This window comes from Camelina sativa, chromosome 1, assembly GCF_000633955.1.
Source record: "Camelina sativa cultivar DH55 chromosome 1, Cs, whole genome shotgun sequence".
Lineage (NCBI taxonomy): Eukaryota > Viridiplantae > Streptophyta > Magnoliopsida > Brassicales > Brassicaceae > Camelina > Camelina sativa.
In genome coordinates this window covers 12,672,449-12,692,483 of record NC_025685.1, presented here as the reverse complement: position 1 = coordinate 12,692,483, position 20,035 = coordinate 12,672,449, and the positions used below count along the sequence as shown (strand labels likewise).

General features: G+C 34.0%; 2 protein-coding genes and 1 long non-coding RNA gene across 4 annotated transcripts; 1 reads left to right on the top strand and 2 right to left on the bottom strand.

Annotated features, from left to right (window-relative positions):
- LOC104707314 (probable pectinesterase 29) lies at positions 1,664-3,616 on the bottom strand. Its single transcript, XM_010423645.1, has 4 exons — positions 3,365-3,616; positions 3,080-3,239; positions 2,768-2,986; positions 1,664-2,077 (listed from the first exon to the last, which is right to left on the bottom strand). Exons 1-4 carry the CDS (start codon positions 3,577-3,579, stop codon positions 1,664-1,666), a joined length of 1,008 nt encoding a protein of 335 aa, XP_010421947.1. The 5' UTR covers positions 3,580-3,616.
- Positions 5,908-7,060, top strand: LOC104789125. The gene is made up of 3 exons (XR_768554.2): positions 5,908-6,083; positions 6,239-6,434; positions 6,750-7,060. It is a non-coding gene; the product is annotated as an uncharacterized LOC104789125 (long non-coding RNA).
- On the bottom strand, positions 9,744-12,834 carry LOC104789111 (transcription factor FAMA). Of its 2 annotated transcripts, none has more exons than XM_010514863.2 (6): positions 12,684-12,834; positions 12,362-12,459; positions 11,564-12,235; positions 11,009-11,443; positions 10,542-10,627; positions 9,744-10,007 (listed from the first exon to the last, which is right to left on the bottom strand). In XM_010514863.2, the coding sequence occupies exons 2-6, from the start codon at positions 12,377-12,379 to the stop codon at positions 9,968-9,970; spliced, it is 1,251 nt and encodes a 416-aa protein (XP_010513165.1). In that variant the 5' UTR covers positions 12,380-12,459; positions 12,684-12,834; the 3' UTR covers positions 9,744-9,967. The 2 variants fall into 2 exon arrangements, with proteins under 2 accessions (XP_010513165.1, XP_010513159.1); XM_010514857.2 differs by having other exon boundaries at positions 12,362-12,436.

Below are 20,035 nucleotides of genomic sequence, written 5' to 3'. Positions count from 1 at the left end.
TGATTGGTTATTGGATATTGGTTATTTATTATTATTGGATATTTATTGGATATTGGTACTTATTGTTCCGCTGTTGATTGTGATTGTGGTTAGGTGGTTAATAGATATAGGACCACTAGTTATAGTTTATCTATTACTATTATTAATTTATTATTATTTATTATTTAAAAAAACGGGCTCATGTCGTTTCAATTATATACTGCTACGATATTTTTTAGGAAAAAATCCAAAGGTTAAGAAATTCGATTGATAGATTAGAATCTTAACTTCTATAAGTACTGGTAAGTTTTTATTTTAAAAGTTAAAAGTATTGATTTCATTGTTCAAATTCTAATTCTTCAATCTTAAGGTTCTTCTTACCTATCAATTCCAAAAATAAATAAAAATTATCTTTGACCAAAAAAAGAAAGAAATAATATCTATCATCGGTAAAATATCATTTATTTTAATAGTTTGAAGTCAAAATATTATTAAGAAATTTGATTTACCAACTCTTTGGAATTTTTTGACATGATATTATAAATGATTTGATAAAAGTAGAATAAAACAAAAACAACGAAGAAGAAAAAAGTATATAATTAGAACAACTGAACAAGTTGAGTCAAACACATGGCTTCGGCGTATTTATATATTCATGTCTCTACCAACTTCGCTGATTTGTGAATAATATTATATGTTTTAGCTAGATTATTATTAACTAGTACGATATTGTTATGTGTGGTGTGTCCATGACAGGAAAAAAAAAGGGTTGTTTCATGCTTTTGTGTTTCATAATCAATTGAAAATAGTAAGGTTAACAACTTCACATGATTAATTAGTACTATGATATGTTAATATGACTGCAGTTGAGTTACATGATACAACCAAAAGATTCAGTTGACTCAAAAAAAAATTTGGGGCAATTATATAATTTTAACATAGTCTTTACACAATTTTGTGACAACTATTTATTGACAGAGTCTATATAGTATTAAACAACTAAACCTTACTCAGCATAGAAAAGCAAATAAAATTTTGATAACGTAAACAGATACAACTTTACTCGAATTTGGAAAATAATTACACTTTATTAATCAAACACGACAAGCACTGATAGGTATGTTTAGTGCAACCAAAAAAAAATTAGCAACTACAAAAAAAAAAAAAAATTCAAAAGTTAAGCTAATGGACCGCAAAATAAGTTTTTTTTCCTTTCCCTAAGGCCCATATATAATCTTTAGACGGTATATAGCTAATATAATGTGACATCATTGATGTCGCTGAACTAGGAGTCTAGGACAATTGCGTGATATAATCTGTTTCTGATCCTATTTTTCAACTATGAATTCTCAGTTTTTGATGGACGTAGCAAAAAGAGACGTCGTGATTTCGCTTTCCCACAGGAAGCCTTCTTTGTTGGATAAACCCAAAATATCCAACAAAACGATGCACTACAATTATGTACTGCGGTTCACTATGAGTTTTACAACACTTTTCCTTAAGTTTGCTAGCAAAAAAAAGAAGAATTTTTAAAACCAAGCTCGTTGAAATGTTTTGTTATTTTGAATGTCAAGCTAAAAGGACACAAAGCATAACAACTTACTACATTTGGTTAAATTAAACAAAAAAGAAAATGATCAACAAGAAATCTAAAAAAGACAACAAACTAGAAGCAAAGGAGAGCTCAAGCAGGGATGGGTAAATCTTCAACCCATCCACCACGATTAATAAAGCTGAGATCACCCAAATTCTGGGTGCCAGATCCAGTCAGCTTCTTAACCCACTTCACACGTCTTCCCGTCTTTGCTCCACTTCCGTAGCATCCATGTTCTGCAAACGTCAGTTGGTTTTCGTGGCCCGCGAAGTTCCATGCGTCCCATCCTTCAGGAACAACCACGTCCGTCAGGTTCGAGTTGTAAAAAATAACTCGAGAGTAGCTGCGCCACGGTCTGCCCAAGAATGCCATGCCCGTTCCATGAACGAGGCTGTTGATGAAGATGAATCGATTAGCGTCGTAAGGGTTGGTCCGTCCTTGAGCCGTTACGTAACCGGCTAGACCCGGTTGTAGCACCCAACCTAGCACTTGTATCACACAACTCTGCACAACCCATCAAAACATAATTTTTATTCAATTCAACAAATACCCGAATAAATACTAATTATAGTTCTATAATGAGATATTATAATTAATAATATATTTAATTAAAAATATATTATTAATTATACTATCAGGCCTATTATAAACATTTAATTAAAATACCAAATATTATTTTATGAAGAATGTAACGTATTACCTGGTAAATAGATTGGCCGCTACCAAAGATGAAATCGACCGCGCCTTGGATTGTGCATCGGTNATCCTTCAGGAACAACCACGTCCGTCAGGTTCGAGTTGTAAAAAATAACTCGAGAGTAGCCGCGCCACGGTCTGCCCAAGAATGCCATGCCCGTTCCATGAACGAGGCTGTTGATGAAGATGAATCCATTAGCGTCGTAAGGGTTGGTCCGTCCTTGAGCCGTTACGTAACCGGCTAGACCCGGTTGTAGCACCCAACCTAGAACTTGTATCACACAACTCTACACAACCCACCAAAACATATTTTTTATTCAATTCAACAATACCCGAATAAATACTAATTATAGTTCTATAATGAGATATTATAGTTAATAATATATTTTCGCCATTTCAACGAAAAATTTAGATTTCTTTGTATACTATCAGGCCTGTTATAAATATTTAATTAAAATACCAAATATTATTTTATGAAGAATGTAACGTATATATTACCTGGTAAATAGATTGGCCGCTACCAAAGATGAAATCGACCGCGCCTTGGATGGTGCATCGGTGGAAGTAGTGTCGGCCATCCGAGTCCCACAAGGTATCTTGAATTCCAGCAAACCCAACCGAGAAAAAAGCCGACTTATCGCCACCGATCAACGCCGCAGCGGCTGGAGTTCTAGGGTTATTGTTCATTTTTCCCTTGATAGGGAAGTTATAGGTATTCTATATAAAAAAATGGGAACCTTTTATATTTTTTTCAATAAAGAGAATAATATCTGAAGATAAAATGCCAAAATATAATAAAAATCACCGTACGACGAAAGTGATGCTTTTAACGACGGTGTTATCGGCGAGAGTAGCAAAGGTAGGGCTTTGTGCAACCGAGTCATGGTCATCCCATTCAACTCTCGTTAACCTTTTCCCAGCTCCCACAATTACTATGAACGGTTTTTCATACGGTATCTTTATTTTCTCTCTTTATTTAATTACAAAAAGACATAGAGAAAACATTACTACATAAGCACCTTCACATATATATAACGTCATTACAAAACATATGTAACTTCATTTTAGAGTCAATTAAAGTGTGCTTACACTGACCTGTAAAGACCAGCTTTGACGTTGATAAAGAACCAATGACGATTGTTAGTTGGGACCGAGTCGATAGCTTTTTGTATTGTCGTGAAATTTCCATGGCCTGATTGATCCACGAACACTTGTTGTTGGTATACACCGAATGGTTTAGCTTCAATGATATGAGGTAGACAGAAACAACAAAGAGCGACGAGACCAATGATGATTCGATGAGTTCCCATTATTACAGCTTCTGATTTGTATTAGATGATAACGAAACGTAAGGGTTTAAGAGAGGGCGAGATAGCAAATGAGAGTAGTGGAGGAAATGGATTATTTAACAAGGTCGTGAGATCAATGGGATTTTATTTAATTTTAAATATTCTGGTGAAGATTTTATTACTTTATTTCATTTGATTTATGTATGGGTTATGATTGCGTAATTAAAGTAGAATGTAAATGAAAGTGGAAAGTTTCGGTTTGTTTCTAGATTTGGTGATCGAAATCTTGGGTTTGTGTGAGAGGTCAGAAACCAAAAAGGAAGTTGTAATCTTTGTGATTGTGGTATCTGTACAGATCAGTGCCACTAACTTAGTGGTCTCTAGACTTTTTCCTTCGTTCAATTTGGACTTTATTACAAAGATTAAAACATAAATGTAGTAGTGATTGTTTAAATATAGAAATTACATTGAAATTGGTAGGTTAAATCTTCGTTGACGACTCTCTCCATATTTTGGTATGAATTATGCCTCTTTGATATAAAACTTCAAGGACAAGAAGGTAAATTGATAAGTAGCTAGTTTGGAAATAAAAAAATATCCAATCTTTTTGTCTTAAATGAAAAGGATATTTCTTATTTTAAATTCTTACAACAAAAGAAAATCTTTAGTATTTTATAATGTTTAAAAGAATACTCAACAATGTTGTAATTTTTTTTTTTTTTTTTTTTGTAAAATAAAACGAAAAAATACTATTTCATAGTTCCAGTAACCACCCATCATGAAATTGTACAGGTCCAAATATTTTAGTCAAATGCATAAGAGAAATGGTTGGAATAATATGTTCATAATAGTATAATACTACTTTTTGTAGGCTCAACATTTGGGTTCAAGTGTTCACAACTTCACCGATGTTATCACTCTATTTTTTGTGGCACATGACGACGACATTAACCAAAAGAGAAAGATACAACTGATTTCCATTATATATTAATCATAGTGTTTTCGTTTTATATATAAGTACTAAGATTGCTACGCCCCGGAAAGGATTTTGTGTACTTTTTTAATTTTTTCCTGTGTAATTTTAATTATTGTGTATGTAATTTTTTTGTATGTTTGTGTTGGATTAGAAATTCATTATATCTATAGCATCTTATTTGTGAATTGTTTTGTGAATGATTCATTGTGCGATTTTGATCTATTTGTTTTTTTTATTGATGTATTTTTCTATACATGTTAATTAACGTATACTATGTACTTGGTTTGGATATATTAAATTATTAAAAAATATAATTGTATTTGAATTTTAATTTAAATTAAAAGAATTTCATTTTTAAAAAGTTAATCATATATAATTTGAACTCTAAAGTCATGCTCCATTAAACATGCTTCTTTTTTTTTTAAAAGTCTACACGAGTAGTGTAAAATTATATGTCATACATTAATCACTCAATTCTAATTTTTTCGACCGAAATGTCTTTGCTTTATAACGTCAGCCAGGAAGAAGTGAGATGATTGAGAAGAGAAAGCATTTTTATTCCTAAATTTGGTTATCTATTTTTAGAAAATCTCCTTAAAAAAAAGTGGTATTTCGACTTTAGACCTTCAAATTTTCAACTCCAATATTAAACTAGTAATTTTATCACTTAAAATCTTGAAAATGGCTTATGTTTTAACGGACACACAAAAATTAACGGAAAATTGATTCCATCAGCGGTATAGACCAACACACATATATATATTAAATAATGACGTAACTATAATAGTTATTTTTAATTAAAAATAATTTTTATCACTAATAATGTATTTTAAAATTATTGAAAAGTAAATGGGGAACAAAGTTATCATTTTTCATTATAAATATCATTACAACATTTTTCAAATTTTATTTTTATCTTTAAATTAAATTGAATTTTTGTTTCTCTATTCAATTTTAGAAGATAACATTTTAAAATATCAGTAATAATTTTTGTCATATATATATATATATTAATGATATAGAAATCATATAATCTAAAGTTATCAAACATATCTCAAGGAAAAACATTAGGCATTGAGATAAAGAGCTTACTCGGATATCTAGATTGAGGATGTGAAGAAAGAATTCTGAGTACATGTAAGGGTGAAAGAGCTCTAAAGGCATCTCCAGCTCCACTCTATTTTAGAGTCAAAACTCTATTATAGAGCAACATTTGCTCCCAAGTCAAGTATAGAGTAGTATATTGGAGAAAATTCATTCTCTATTTTAGAACTACTCTATATTAAAGTAAAAAATAGAGATATACCAAAATCATTTCGTTTATCCATTTTCTCTCATTTATAAGTATAGTTGTTCATGTAAGGAGCTCTAAATATTTACTAAAAAAATAATTAAGATGGAAAGGAATCAAAAGGGTTTGTTTGTTGTCACTATAAATCAAGGCTCCTAAAACAACGTGACCGCTCCACGCCTCTCTGCCTTTCACTTCACTTCTCTATTTCTCTCCGCCAGCTATGGCTCCTTCTTCATCACCTCTTCGTACTACAAGGTACTAATACAAAGTCTCAATTTTGTTTCTTCTGATAAATGTGAGAAAATGGGTAAACGAAATGATTTTGGTTATTAGAATCAGCCTGATCTGGGTGTATATATGGTGTTTGTTTATTTTAAATTTTATTTTACTCAATTCTTTTTTGGTGGCAGGCACTGAGATGAAAACAGTGAAGCGGATGAGAAGTATGCGAATGTGAAATGGGAAGAGCTTGGATTTGCTCTGACTCCAACAGATTACATGTATGTAGCCAAATGCAGACAAGGTGAGCGCTTTTCACAAGGAAAGATCCTTCCTTATGGGGATATTTCAATCAGCCCTTGTTCTGCTATTCTCAATTATGGCCAGGTACGTTTTCTTTTCTTACCACTTGTGGCTAAATCTCATTGATTGTAGGAACTTTGGCTTTTATTAGAATACATGATTAAGATATTTGAAGCCTTTTAATCTCTAAATGAGGGAGAAAATGATCTGCAGAGTCATAGATTGTGTAGAGTTGTTTGAACTGAGTGTGATAGATAGCCAGCAAAAGTTTTTAACTTTAGCGTCTACATATACGTTTTGATTATTGGTTAAGAGTATATGTCAATATATACCTTTTGAGAGATTCTCTAAATGAGACTTTTGTAGCTGAGTTTTCTTCAGTCACAGCAGCTGTAGCAGTTTTGTTTGCAGACTCATTGAGTGAAGGAGAATTAAAAATAAAAGATGACAGCAGCGGATCAGGTTAAAGAAGTGAAACTTGTAGAAGCACCAAGAAGAGACTGTAAGTTTGCTTCCCGGAATTCCTTTTTCAAGGCGAGATAAGTAGAGCTATATCCTCCTCTTCGCAACCTTCTCTTTCGCTGAACGTAAAAAACTCTCATCAAGGAATTAAAAAAATCCACTCTTAAGTTCTACCAAATGATTATTATATGTACTATAGAGAACCAAGATAATAAACAGATTTAACCATCAGATATTGAAAGTTGAAAGGATATCTTAAAAAAATTGGCATGTTGCGTCGTAATATGGCCAACGATATTCAATCCCACCCTCTTAGTGCATACAGGACAGACCTGGGGGGAAAACAAAGAAGAAATTTTTTCAAGTCCACCTTTAAAGAGCAAACAGAGAAGTAACTTCAATCTGGATGATCATTAAAAGATCACTAATTTTGATAGAAAAAAAACTGAATTTGCCAAAAGAGAGAGACATGTAGAAAAGACAATGTTAAAAGAACTTACAGAAAGAAGGAATCATATACTTATCTTGTGATCGTCCACTGCTTCTAAACTGCAAAGAAGATGATAGGAGAACAGTTTAACAATGTTGTGAATGAATTAACACTACTTGTAATAAGCACTATCATGATGAAGTAAGGTCATGGAATAAAAGTACAATCGAAACAAAATTAGTCATTCAAGTTATATACCAAACCCAAGTCCTTTGTACTTTATACGACCAATTTCAGGAAACAAAACTCGTCTAAGATTGCTGTTTATGAATGTAGGAGTTTCACCCCTGCCGATGATGACGTCACTGTATTTTTATCGGCAATTCTTAACTTGGTTTCGACAACCCAGCCAATAGACCCGAGTCTCAGCTCAGGCGCAATCTATGGCGAGATTGTTTGTTATGGGAAAAGTCAATGAAACAGAGCATCATCGACACGGCTCTGAGCTCACTCGTCTCTTATTCTAACATTTCTGGCGGATGAGGATTAGGTGGAGACAATTTCATCATCAGAGAGCTCATCGTGAAATGGGGTAACATCTGCGAGATCTATGGAACTCCAGCGAGCAATGGAAACATCTCGACCTCCGTTAAGCAGCTCTCTACCGCCAAGACATATTTTGGTGATGAAACCGCCGACACCGTTGGCTGAAAATTTTCAGCCTTTTGGGTTTCGCAGAGAGGGAGAGAGAGAGGCCAGGATCTCTTGTTTCATTAGCCGGAATTAGAATAGAGAGAGAAATGGAAGAGGAAGAAAACTGAAATCAGAACTTTGTGAACAACCAACCAACAATCCAACAACTGACCTTGCTCCACTTTGGCTTTCGTTTGCTTTTTCTACGGATGATCAATTCTCCTTCTTGTTCGATCTTCATCTTCATTTAGCAATTGATAAAGGCTGTGTTACAAAGCGTTTTTGATTTCCTTTGTCGTCCACATAAGGAAGAGAAAAGCTGACATGTATTAATTGTTATAATTTGATAGGTTATTCATTTTTATTGAGGTGTCAATACAGAAGCTGATATGTATTGATATATTGTACAGTTCCACCTGCACAAACGTAACTAAGGGAACATATTAACCAAAATCCTTTTGACAATTTTTCCTTTTTAGGAGAGAAACTAGTTGAACACATTGTAAATTAATAATACCACAATTCCTATTAATTTTATTTCACTATTTTATTTTATTTTATCTTTCTCACCTTATTCTTTTGAGTAAGACATCCTTAGAAACAAAACATGTTCTTTACAAAAGTAAAATAGATTTCTATTTACAAACTGTCACGTACCCTCTAAAATAATAACCGCTTTTCAGTAGAATTGAGGAAAATATCAAACGTCAACATTATTTGAAGATCCATTAATCTTAGGATATTGGGAAAGAGATGTTTGGTGAGACACATTTTAATTTTCTTTTTGACATCTAGTGAGGCACGGTTTCAGTTTCAACTATCGAAAGTGTAAAAGCAATACACATGCTCAAACTTTTTAGCCCAAAAAGAATCGATTAGGAGTAATCAAATGTGGTCCTACTGTAAAACAAAGACTGTGAAGCGATCCCAATTCCTATTAAAGTGTGCTCTTAGACTGAAAAAGGAAAAAGAATTCTACGTACAAAACATTGATCAACTCACGACAAAAAAAAAAGGGGGAAACAAAAAAAATGTAAATAATACTCTTTCCCATTTGCACAACAATGAATATTTTTACCACTTAGCACAAGATGATGATGATTGAGAAACATACAAAACAAGATAAGCACGCCGCCGCCTGCTGGCCGGGCGAATCAATCCGAACTCAATCCCATTTATTTGTTTCCTAATTCGACCATTACTTCTCATGCATGATGACTCATCTATCTTCTTATGCTTACCTTCGATGAATATAATAAATATAAAAAATATGCATGTTTTGGACGGATTTGGAATTGGAACTCTGAACTTGGACACTATCAAGATCTTACATGAACCTACTTGGTGTGAGAGAAAACCAAGCCATGCATGGTTTTGGATTTTATTGTGTTTGTTTGTGTCGGAACTGACCTTGGATTAGAGCTAATAGTGAGTAAAGAAGATGAGACAAGAGTTTCGTGTTTGTTGAGGAGAGAGAGAGATTAAAAAACAATCATTCTGAGTTTCCTAAACAAATTTGCCTTCTGACACATAGTACTTTTAGTCAAATTACTTTTGAAAAAGTGTAAAAGCGTCACTTTGTAATACCGAATTGTCAATTTTTGAAGATTAAAATTGGCTATTTAAAATACTTTTAATAAGTGACTTCTCTTCTTCTTATATATATATTTTTTTCTTTCGTTATTGTTATATTTGCCAATTGATAGACTATGATAGCTGTTCCGTCCCCCACCCCCCTTTTCTTCCCACTTTTCATGCATTTTTTTGTTTTGTACTGGGTGCAATTTTGATAACAAACATGTTTCAAGTTAATAAAACGAGTTCTAACATTACAAGCTAAACAATCATCATAAAAATTGCATTAAGCAAAAAAAAACAAAACAAAGAGAAAGAAAGAAAGAAGCACTCCCTTAAACTTAAACACTCTTCAAAATGCTTGAACAATAAAAACCACTAGCTATGTGGAGATATTACGGCAATCTTCACCAGTTTGAAACAAATCCATGTAGAAAGTTGTCACGTGTGATTATTTTCAAGCATACACAACATTCCCCAGGTTAGAGCTTCCAGATCTGATCAATTAAAATTGTTTCCAACCTTTAGCACTTCAAAATGATTTGATAAAAATGTCACAGTATAATTATAAAAATTGTCCCAATATATATATTCACACACACACACCATGCATATATCGGCATATCTAGCACAAACATAAAGTAATCATAACGTCTAAAAGGTAAAAAGAACAAACAAAAGACAAAAGACATTAGACATATCTGAAATTTATAACATGGAACCGGTCAGTATACAATTACATCTTTTTTTTTTACTCTAGGGATTATACCAGTCATATATATATATATATTCACATCTCTATATATTGAGCTAGTAATGACGTCTTGATGATTAGATAGACCATGTCGAACACAAAAAGAAATAATCATGACTTCTAAAGGGTAAAAAAAACAAATAAACAGAAAAGACATCTGAAATGGATGAATAACATGGATCGAACCAACATAAACATTTGTTTCTAAGTGACCAACTTATTAAAAGTATCTTTATTCGAAATAATATTTAAATAGGGGATATATAAGAAACCTTACATGGTGGTATTTGCATGAATGAAACTAAATATTTGTTGGATGGAACTTGCAATGTCTTCTGCCGTAAACCTCGTTTCACTTGTAATCTGCACATATTTTACATCTACCTCATATTAGCCTTTAATTTTGTAGCTACTACGTATATAATTTATAATAATACTAATTCATAATCTATGCTTATACTAAAAAAACAAATTGTATATTAAATAAAATAAAAAATATAATTGTGTTCTATGACTAGTGTCTATTTATGAAAACTTAGTACATAGTTCATATTAAGTTGTTTGGAAAAAAAAATAAAGGTTCATATATTAATTTCGAACATGTGATCCAGATAATTAGATTATTACATGCATGTATTAGATGATGAATCTATATTTCGCTTATGAGTATACTCAATTTGGTTGCAACGCCTAAATACAGGAACGAACGGGTCATAACGTTATATGCAAAAGAGTGAAACTTGCCTTGACATTAAAGGAGTAGAGGACGGTTTGTTCCATGGTAGTGATATTAGTGTGAAGAATAGAGAGATGAAGATCCTCCAAAGCAGCTATAGTCTTAATCAGTTGTCCTGGCCTTCTTCTTGAAAGTATCTTGATCATGGCGTCAAACCCTAGAAGCTTCACCTCCACGTCAGCCAAGCATGACTTGTTCTCCGCCGTCTCCTCCCGAAGCCCTCCTCCGCCCTCTATCTCGGTTACATGTCCGTTAATGATGAGCGGTTGGGCTTGATTAGCTACTGCAGTTACGGGGGAAGAAGAAGAAGTCGTTGTCGTGGTCATGTCCCTACCTGTTTCTCCCAGTATTCTTCGACGCTTCTGTGATTCCAGACACTGTAGGAGTTGCTCGAGTTCTCTTACAAACTCTATTGCTCCTCCTATGATCGACGCTTGGTCTCCCTATTTAATACATTTAATATATTATGATTATAATATAGTTGGAGACAGTATTGAATGTGTATATAATATGGTTCACAAATAAACTTTTTTTTTTAACGATATACTTTATTAATATCATACCCTCTGAACGTAGGAGCCAGGCATGAGAGATCTGAGGACACGAAGATGCTCGTTCATTTGCTTTCTACGGTTTCTTTCGACAGCGATATGAGTCATCCGTTGGCTTTCCACTTCTTCGCTGGTCTTACTCGTTCTAGCTCTCTTCCTCTTGCTCTTCACCTCTTTTGTCGTAACATTCTTGTTCTCCCTATCTTCTTCTTCCCCTCCTCCAATGAAACGGAGTTGCACGGATTTGTTGTCATTGTCATCGTCTTGATCCTCTCTTTCTTCAAGAAACACGTTGCCTATGTTTCCTCCACAATCACCTCCTTCTTGAGACGTTTGATGAGAAGGCATGAGATGTTGGGTTTGGTTATGGTCCTCTATCTTGTCGTTCAAGACAGGGAACTTCAAGAAGTAAACCGGGTCAATCCCGGTTTCTTGATCGTCTTGGTTCCTGGTCTGGTTCAACGCCAGTTTTGGACCGAAGTCCGCAAACTGCATCACGTCCGCGAAGTTCATTTTATCAAAAGAAGGTGTTCCTCCAAATCCGGTAGGAGACAGTTGGTGCTGCTGCTGTTGTGGCATCGATTGCTTTTGTTGTTGTTGAAGGTTTCTGTTGAACATATAGTCTATCATACCGGAGCTGTTATCGTCGTTTCCGCCTGAAGATTCACCTAAGAAGTTCGGTGCCTGAGAGAAACCGGAATTGGAAAATCAAGCTGATATCAAAAGTACGTAGGACGAGTTGAATATATATTTTTAAAATATGTATAGGATAAGAAATTAATGATCTTGAGAAATTGGAACAGTACGTACCGAGTAATCTTTATCCATTGCTATTCGTGCTTGATCAAAAACGTCTTAGTCTAATCAAGGGTTTGCGATCTTGACCTGGTAAAAGCAATCCATGAGCTCTACCAGTCAGTTGAAAACAGATAAATGAGACCAAAACACACGTAGAACAAGTTAACGCCAAACGTAGGCAAATTACATGTTTCACCATGCATATACATGTATATGTCTATCGAATATGATTTTTCAAACTAAATCAAGAAAAAATAATTAATCGATTAACACCAAACACACCAGGGCTTTGTTTAAGTAAAAGCATTGGGTTAAGTAAGTAAAAGCGACTGACCTTGTATGATTTGCTAGGGTTTACAAGAGATGTTCATAAAAGGACGCAAGACATGCAAGATAGAAGAAGAAGAAGACGGATTAGAGAAGACAAAACTTAAAAAAGTGAGTGGAGCTTTTTGTATTGAGAAGTCATAAATGAGCAAGCATCAACAAGCTAATCCCTCATATATATAGAAAGAGATACATGCACAAGGTATAGCAAGGGGAGCATTAAAGTTCTTTAATATGTATATTCTTAATAATTTTGTTCCTCTACGGGTGTGAATGGTACAAATAGTGTAATTTCGTGACCAAAAAAAAAAAAGACAGTGAAATTAATTTAAACAGATACGAATACTGTATGTCTTAAAGAAAACATTTCTAAAGATAAACTTATAATATCTAAAGTATTTAGGAATAGAAATTTAGTTTAATTTCCAATGGCTATATATCCTACGAGGCTACTACCATATTCCCATTATCGAGACATGATTGTATTTCACAAATTTCTATGCATTTTTTTTTTGCCAACACAAAATAAGTCATTTCGTGCTAACGTGAATTGATTACTCTTTTAGTTACTTAAACAATGAGAAATAGTATCAACCATCACTTGTATTTTTTTTTTTTAGAAGACTTATTAATAAGTCATTTTATTTCACATATGTAATCATTTCGTGCTTATGCAACAATTATGCGTTATTTCGTAGTCACTAAATAGAATTGTGCTTTAAAAACGTTCGGAGAGATAAAACTTGAACGAAAAGATATATAGCAATCGTGGAACAAAAGGGATTTTTGTTGATACTATTGTCCTTTTGTAATTGCTTTGTGAAAAAAAAAAAGTTATTGTCCTTTCATTTTTTTTTTTTTGTTTGCTAAAGTTAGAGATTCATTAATGCTTAGTAAAAAAGCTTCCAATTGTAGCAGGATAAAGCCGTGCAGTCGGAAGTTCTCAATGTCTCCCCCAAATGCTTTTGCAGAAAATCATGATTGGCTAATCAAAAGATGCTCATTCAATCAATCCCTCACATCTATGTGCATAGTTATATTATCTTCACATAGTATTTCAATATTTTTCTTTCAATTAGATAGTAAGTATAATAATCGTTAGTTTACTTATATTGTAATCTAACTATCTTCGAAAGATGAGACATATATAATAATATATTTTTCACCTTAACTAACATATTAACTATCCGTTCTATGCTTTTTTTTTTGTTGGTTAATGATATAGTTAATATAGACTAATAGGCTACAATTTTGTTAGTTTTTGTTATTTCAAATTGTTTATATTTCACCGTCAAATTCGAATTGAGGATCTAGATAGCTATTTTGAAAAAAAACAAGTTGAATCTAATTGATTACGGAGGTTTGCAATGAGTAAAATGAAAGTTTATTGAATATTCCAAATCATATCTTGTTTTTGTAATAAATACTCGTATATAGTTCTTTTGACGCAAACGTAAGAGCGAGGAGGAGCCACAAAATACGAAAAAGGGCTAAGAAGTAACGTGAAAACACACGTGTATCAGCTGATCACCTCTTTAGCTATCTTATTATTTTTATTTTCTACCTTCCGATCCATAAATGATAAGATGAGTTTGTGGAGTTCACAAGCCAAGCCGCTCTTTTTGCACCGCTTTTCGTGAACTTAATCAAATCTCCTCACGCTTCTCCTCTATTACTTTTATTGAGTAATTCAAAATTTCAATTACTTATGTGTTGTCAATAAAGGATTTTTTTTAATTTGAGTCTTCTTGGTCAAGAATATGAGTTTTGTTTCACTATTTTGTGTGTGTTTGTGGAGGAGACATACGTTCAAAGGAAAAGACACGGTTGTGTTTGGTTATAACAAAAAGTGAAGTGAAATACGCCTTGAATCTAGCGAACCTTTTGGGAATAAGAGTTGCGGATCCATAGGAGAGTATTTTTACAGGCTAAAATAATACAAATACACAATATTGTGTACGCATATATGTTGAAAAGAGAAAACAAACATGAAAGAGAGTGCATCGAAGTCCCAACCAATATTTTTACTAGCTGCGACCATTCCCAATTGAGCCAACAAAACAACAATTATGCTGCATACACCCACAAGCATCTAAATAGATCTGCCGATAAGATTGATTTCAAACTTCAATAACATATAAAGGGCCAACAAAACAACAATTATGATTCACATGCTCCATTTTTTTTTTTTTTTGGTTTGGAAAACATGCTCCAGTTTTCTGTTAAAAAGATTAATTAACATTCTTATATACCATAAAATTTTGTCTATGTACATTACAAATCAACCAATTGCAACTTGAAGACTTCTATATTTCTTCTATTCTTAGCTAACTTCATATACTTATGGATTTATTTTTTCCTACTTATCTAACTAATCTTTTTTTTTGTTGAATAATAAATTTAACATTTTTGAGAAAATAAGATGCATTACAATTACTTAATGATAGTAATAACAAAATAAATTTTTCAAACTTTTTGTCACCACCAAAATCATCACCGAATCTTCAATTGATTACACCTTTACAACGTGTTTTTTCACCCACTTTTTTTAGTGCTCCTTATGATATAGAAAACTTTTTTACTATGAAATCTAAAAATAGTATTATTAAATAAAATAATAGATTAATAGATATACATTCAACTAGTAAATAAAAGAAGATAATTATTACAATCCTAGAATACTGAACTTTTAGATAAATTTCGTCACAAAGCCTTAAAATGGTCACAATGCAAAAAAATGGCTACAAGGCCCAAAAAGGCCAATGACAATGTAATTTCTATGATCATGGTCCCTCAAATATTTTTATATGCTATGGTAAAAATAACCCTCTATTGCACACCAACTTCACATTTTCTTTCATCTTTATTCAATTTTCCTTTTTTTGATTTTCATTATATCTCTTCATACAAATTCATGTAATTTTGTTAATCTATCTTTTTCACATATATCATGATTAATTTTTTTAAATATAGAGATATATTATTCGAGAAATTAATATGGGATTATAAGTTAAAATATCACATGCAATGAAATCTCACAATACAAAAAAGCATTAGGGCAAAAAGATCAATTTTTTTTAAAAAAAATTGTCAATGATGTTTAGCAAGCCAAGGATATATCAAATCGGACAAATAAGCACGTACAAGGATTATTAAGTATGTCCAAATTTTTTCCATTAAAATCCTTGGACAATCTTGAAGATTAATGAGTAAGATTTTTAATTACATTAAGGTGAATTACAAAATTGAATATGGTTGGTAAGAAATTTATTTTTCTAAAAATGAGAAAAGAGAAAATACGCAGCATAGATAATTGGTTGGACAGATACGCAAGTACGGAATCAGTTTTCATCAATTGGGCTGTTGGGTGATAGGCGTTATGATGAAGCTTATCAAATGTGGTTGCAACATCACATTTAGTCGGCATTTTCCTTTAAACCTGTTGTTTTCAGCTGATTATATTTAGCAAAAACACTGCACTTGTTATAAAAAACGTTATTTTTATTTTGAATAGAATTTAACATTAAATTCAGAAAAAGTTGGCCGACTTAAGATATATATTGCTTTTAAAGTTTATAGATGCACTATACCAATTTTTAGTTTCGTAAGATATTTAATTATGTCTACATTTTTTACACATATAAATAAATGGTCAGCCGATTTTATTTTTATAGGAAATTAAAGTAGATGACAATCAAAATATGTTATGGCGTTCTGTAAATTACCTTGTAATTAACTTTAATATTGGTTGTTGCACTATCAGTTTTCCACTATAAAGATAATTAGTGCAATAGCCAAAAATTTTGAGGAGTTCAAATATAAGCAACTAAAATAGAGTATGTGTTGGTTAACATGAATTAAAATTTGTACACCAAAAGACATAGACAAAGTGATTTTTTTGATAATAAATTTTTTTGAAGACCACTTTGTTAGTCAAAAAACTATTAAATATTTTTTTTGGTAGTTAGCTAGAAATTTATAAGACATATAATATGTAGATACTCATATTTTGTAAGTAAAGAAATAATATTTCCATTTTTGGATGGACATAGAAGGTGGGGATGGGCAGAGGAAAAAATGTACCCCCGTCAGTATCAACTTATTTAAATTTGATATTTTCTTGAGATGCCAAACCAATTTTGTTTTTGAAGGATATAATGTGGTTCATCTAGAAATATATGCATAGAAAAACATTCTAGAACATAAATGATTACAATGCTTGGAAGAAAGTTCAAATTCTCATAACACAATCATTGTTAGAACTGCGATTTTGGTAAAAAGTACACAAAATCTTATTTTTCAAGTAGAAGATTATTGGAAGATTACATAATCCACTCCAAATTTGGGATCGATATGTACCCGAGCCGATGACAACAATAGTTTTGGAAGTGAACTTTATTTTTTAAATACGGAAAACGATTAGCTCAAACGAGCCAATGAAAAGAAACATTGTTTACAAAGGTAACTTGATGCAAAATTGACCGAACACGTCGTACCAGATTATCTGCTTTACTATTCTGAGAGTGGAAGACTAAAGCGATGAAAAAGAACTAAACTCCTCTTTGTCAACTTCAATCTCTTCAAAGTTCGCTTTGAAAGTTGGCCGCTCGGAGGGCGAAGACACCATCTTCACCAGGTCAGAGCAGTCGGTAAGAATTTTTTTTTTTGATTATCTGCGCCAATCATACATTGCATCGCCCAAACAAGAGCTTCTGTCTCTGCATGAAGAGGCGTGAGACTACGGCGGAGATTATCAGCCCCCATAGTGGGAGCCTCCCCCATTAAAGAAGTGCAGTACTAGCCACGCCCCGCAAAAGAGTCTGTAGCTTTCCAAGATCCATCTACAAAACAACAATAACCCGTGAGAGGCTTATCGACCTCCAAGTATTGCTCGTGGTACAACAGATGATATATCCACCAGTTCGTCCATCTGTGCCAGAGACAAAGCCTTAGATTCTTCCTCCGCTAAACGCAAAATCGCAAGGGGATTTGAATCCAAATTAGATAAAAGTTTATCATTCCGAGCCTTCCAGAGATACCACAAGATCCACAGATACATATCCGGGATAGGGGACTGCTGGACCCGCCAAAATAAGAAGTCCATATTAGCAAAGATGGACTCAAAGGGGAAGCCGTACGAAATTGTTTGAAAGGGAGACAAAGCCCAAACCTGCCTCGCCGGAGGACATTGAAAGAGAACATGATTAATGATCTCTACCGGGAAATTTCAGAGTGCGCACTCGGCATCACAACTCATCCAACGTTTTAGAAGATTCAAGGATACCGCGACACACCGAGTGAGTACTTGACACAAAAAATGTCTAAGTTTTGGAGTACATGGAATCGTCCAAACAAAGTCTTGTAAAGGTGTAATATCTGAGCTACAGGTGTAATATCTGCCGCAAGACATGATATCCCGATTTCACCATATAAGAACCGGTCTTGGTAAAATGCCAACCCAACATGTCCGAAAGTAAAGCCATATCCCAGGAATTGGTAGTCATGTCACCGAAAGATTTAAATCGAAGCAAAGGGTCAACCAACGACCTTGAGCTTAGTGCTAGTCTCGGGAATTGGACAGGAATCCAGGGATCTGACCATACTGAAATGGATTCCCCAGATCCTACAAGTTTAATGAGTCCTTTGTTAACTAGAGAGCGAGTAGACACCATACTCCGCCATCCATAAGACGGTGAGTAGAATTTAATTGGATCCATAGGAACAAAATGCCTATAGTAACGACCTTTAAAGACCCGAGCAAAAACTGATACCAGAACTGTTATCAACCGCCAGAGTTGTTTTGCTAGTAAAGCTGTGCTGCAATCATCCAAACATTGAAAATCCAGACCCCCTTCAGGCTTGCTAAGACAAAGCATGTCCCATGCTAACCAGTGAAGACCTTGCGATTGGTCCGACGAGCTCCACCAAAAATTAGATATTGCTTTAGTAAGGTTCCGCGTAACTGTTTTCGGGAGACGAAAACAGGACATAACAAATGTGGGGACAGTCGTGGCAACCGACTGAATCATGACCTCTTTCTCCCCTTTGGACAATAGCCTTGTCGGCCATCCACCCGCCTGAGCCTGTAATCGTTCCTGAACAAAAGTAAAAAACTTCGTTTTTTACACACCAAGACTCTCTGGGATACCCAAGTATGTACTCATCCCACCTAAATTCATAATCCCCAAAACACCTTTAAGTTCCTCCCGCAAATCAGAATCAACCGTATGACCAAATTGAATAGAAGAATTTTGAAAATTTATTTGCTGACCAGATACCTGCTCGTACTGCTTTAGGATCCGTAAGACAACCTCACATTGTTCCTTCGTAGCGCGACAAGAAAAAAGACTATCATCCGCAAATAGTAAATGAGAAATCGCCGGACAAGCAGTCGACACCTTAATCCCGTAATAAGTTTCGGCTGTTCCGCCTTCCGAAAATTAGCAATAAGCACCTTTGTACAAAGAATAAAGAGATATGGCGACACAAGATCCCTGCCGGAGCCCCCGATGAGGAATGATTGAACCATTTGGTTCGCCATTAAGCAAAACTTTGTAATGGACCGACGTCACGCACCACATAATCCAGGAGATCCACCAACTACAAAAACCAAGTTTACGCAACAGACGTTCAATAAAAGAGCATTCCACCTTATCATATGCTTTACTAATATCCGTCTTAATAGCTATGAACTTCCTCCTTGCAAGAAAGATTTGTTCAAAGCCCGTGAAAGATCTCCTGTGTTATTAAAATATTATCTAAAATTAAGCACCCCTCGACAAAAGCCGATTGCGTTTCCGAGACGAGAGAAGGCGAAAATGAGCGTAACCGTTGACAAAAGACCTTTGAAATAATCTTGTACCCAACAGTACACAAACTGATAGGACACAGCTCCGTCATCCTAGTTGGTTTGTACACCTTAGGAATGAGACAAATATTTGTCATATTAAACCGTTTATCAAAAGACCAACTATACAAAAAGGAATGAACCAAAAGTACCAAATCAGTTCTGACAATAGCCCACACCTTCTGATAAAAAAGAGCGGTCATGTCTTCTGGACCTAGGGCCTTGTCAGGGTACATCATAAACAAAGCCTCCTTGATCTCTTTTTTCAGAGTTAACTTGAGTCAGGAGATTATTAATCTCCTCCGTGATAACCGGTTAAACCTCACCAAGTGCCTCCTCAAAATCAGAGGGATCCGAATAAGTAAATAATTCTTGAAAATAAGAGACTGTTGTATTTTGAATATCAGTTTCCTCCGTAGACCAAACACCTTAGCATCATGAAGACCAACAATACGGTTCCGAGCCCACTGTTGCTTTGTCTGCGCATGAAAATAACTGGTATTCTGATCCCC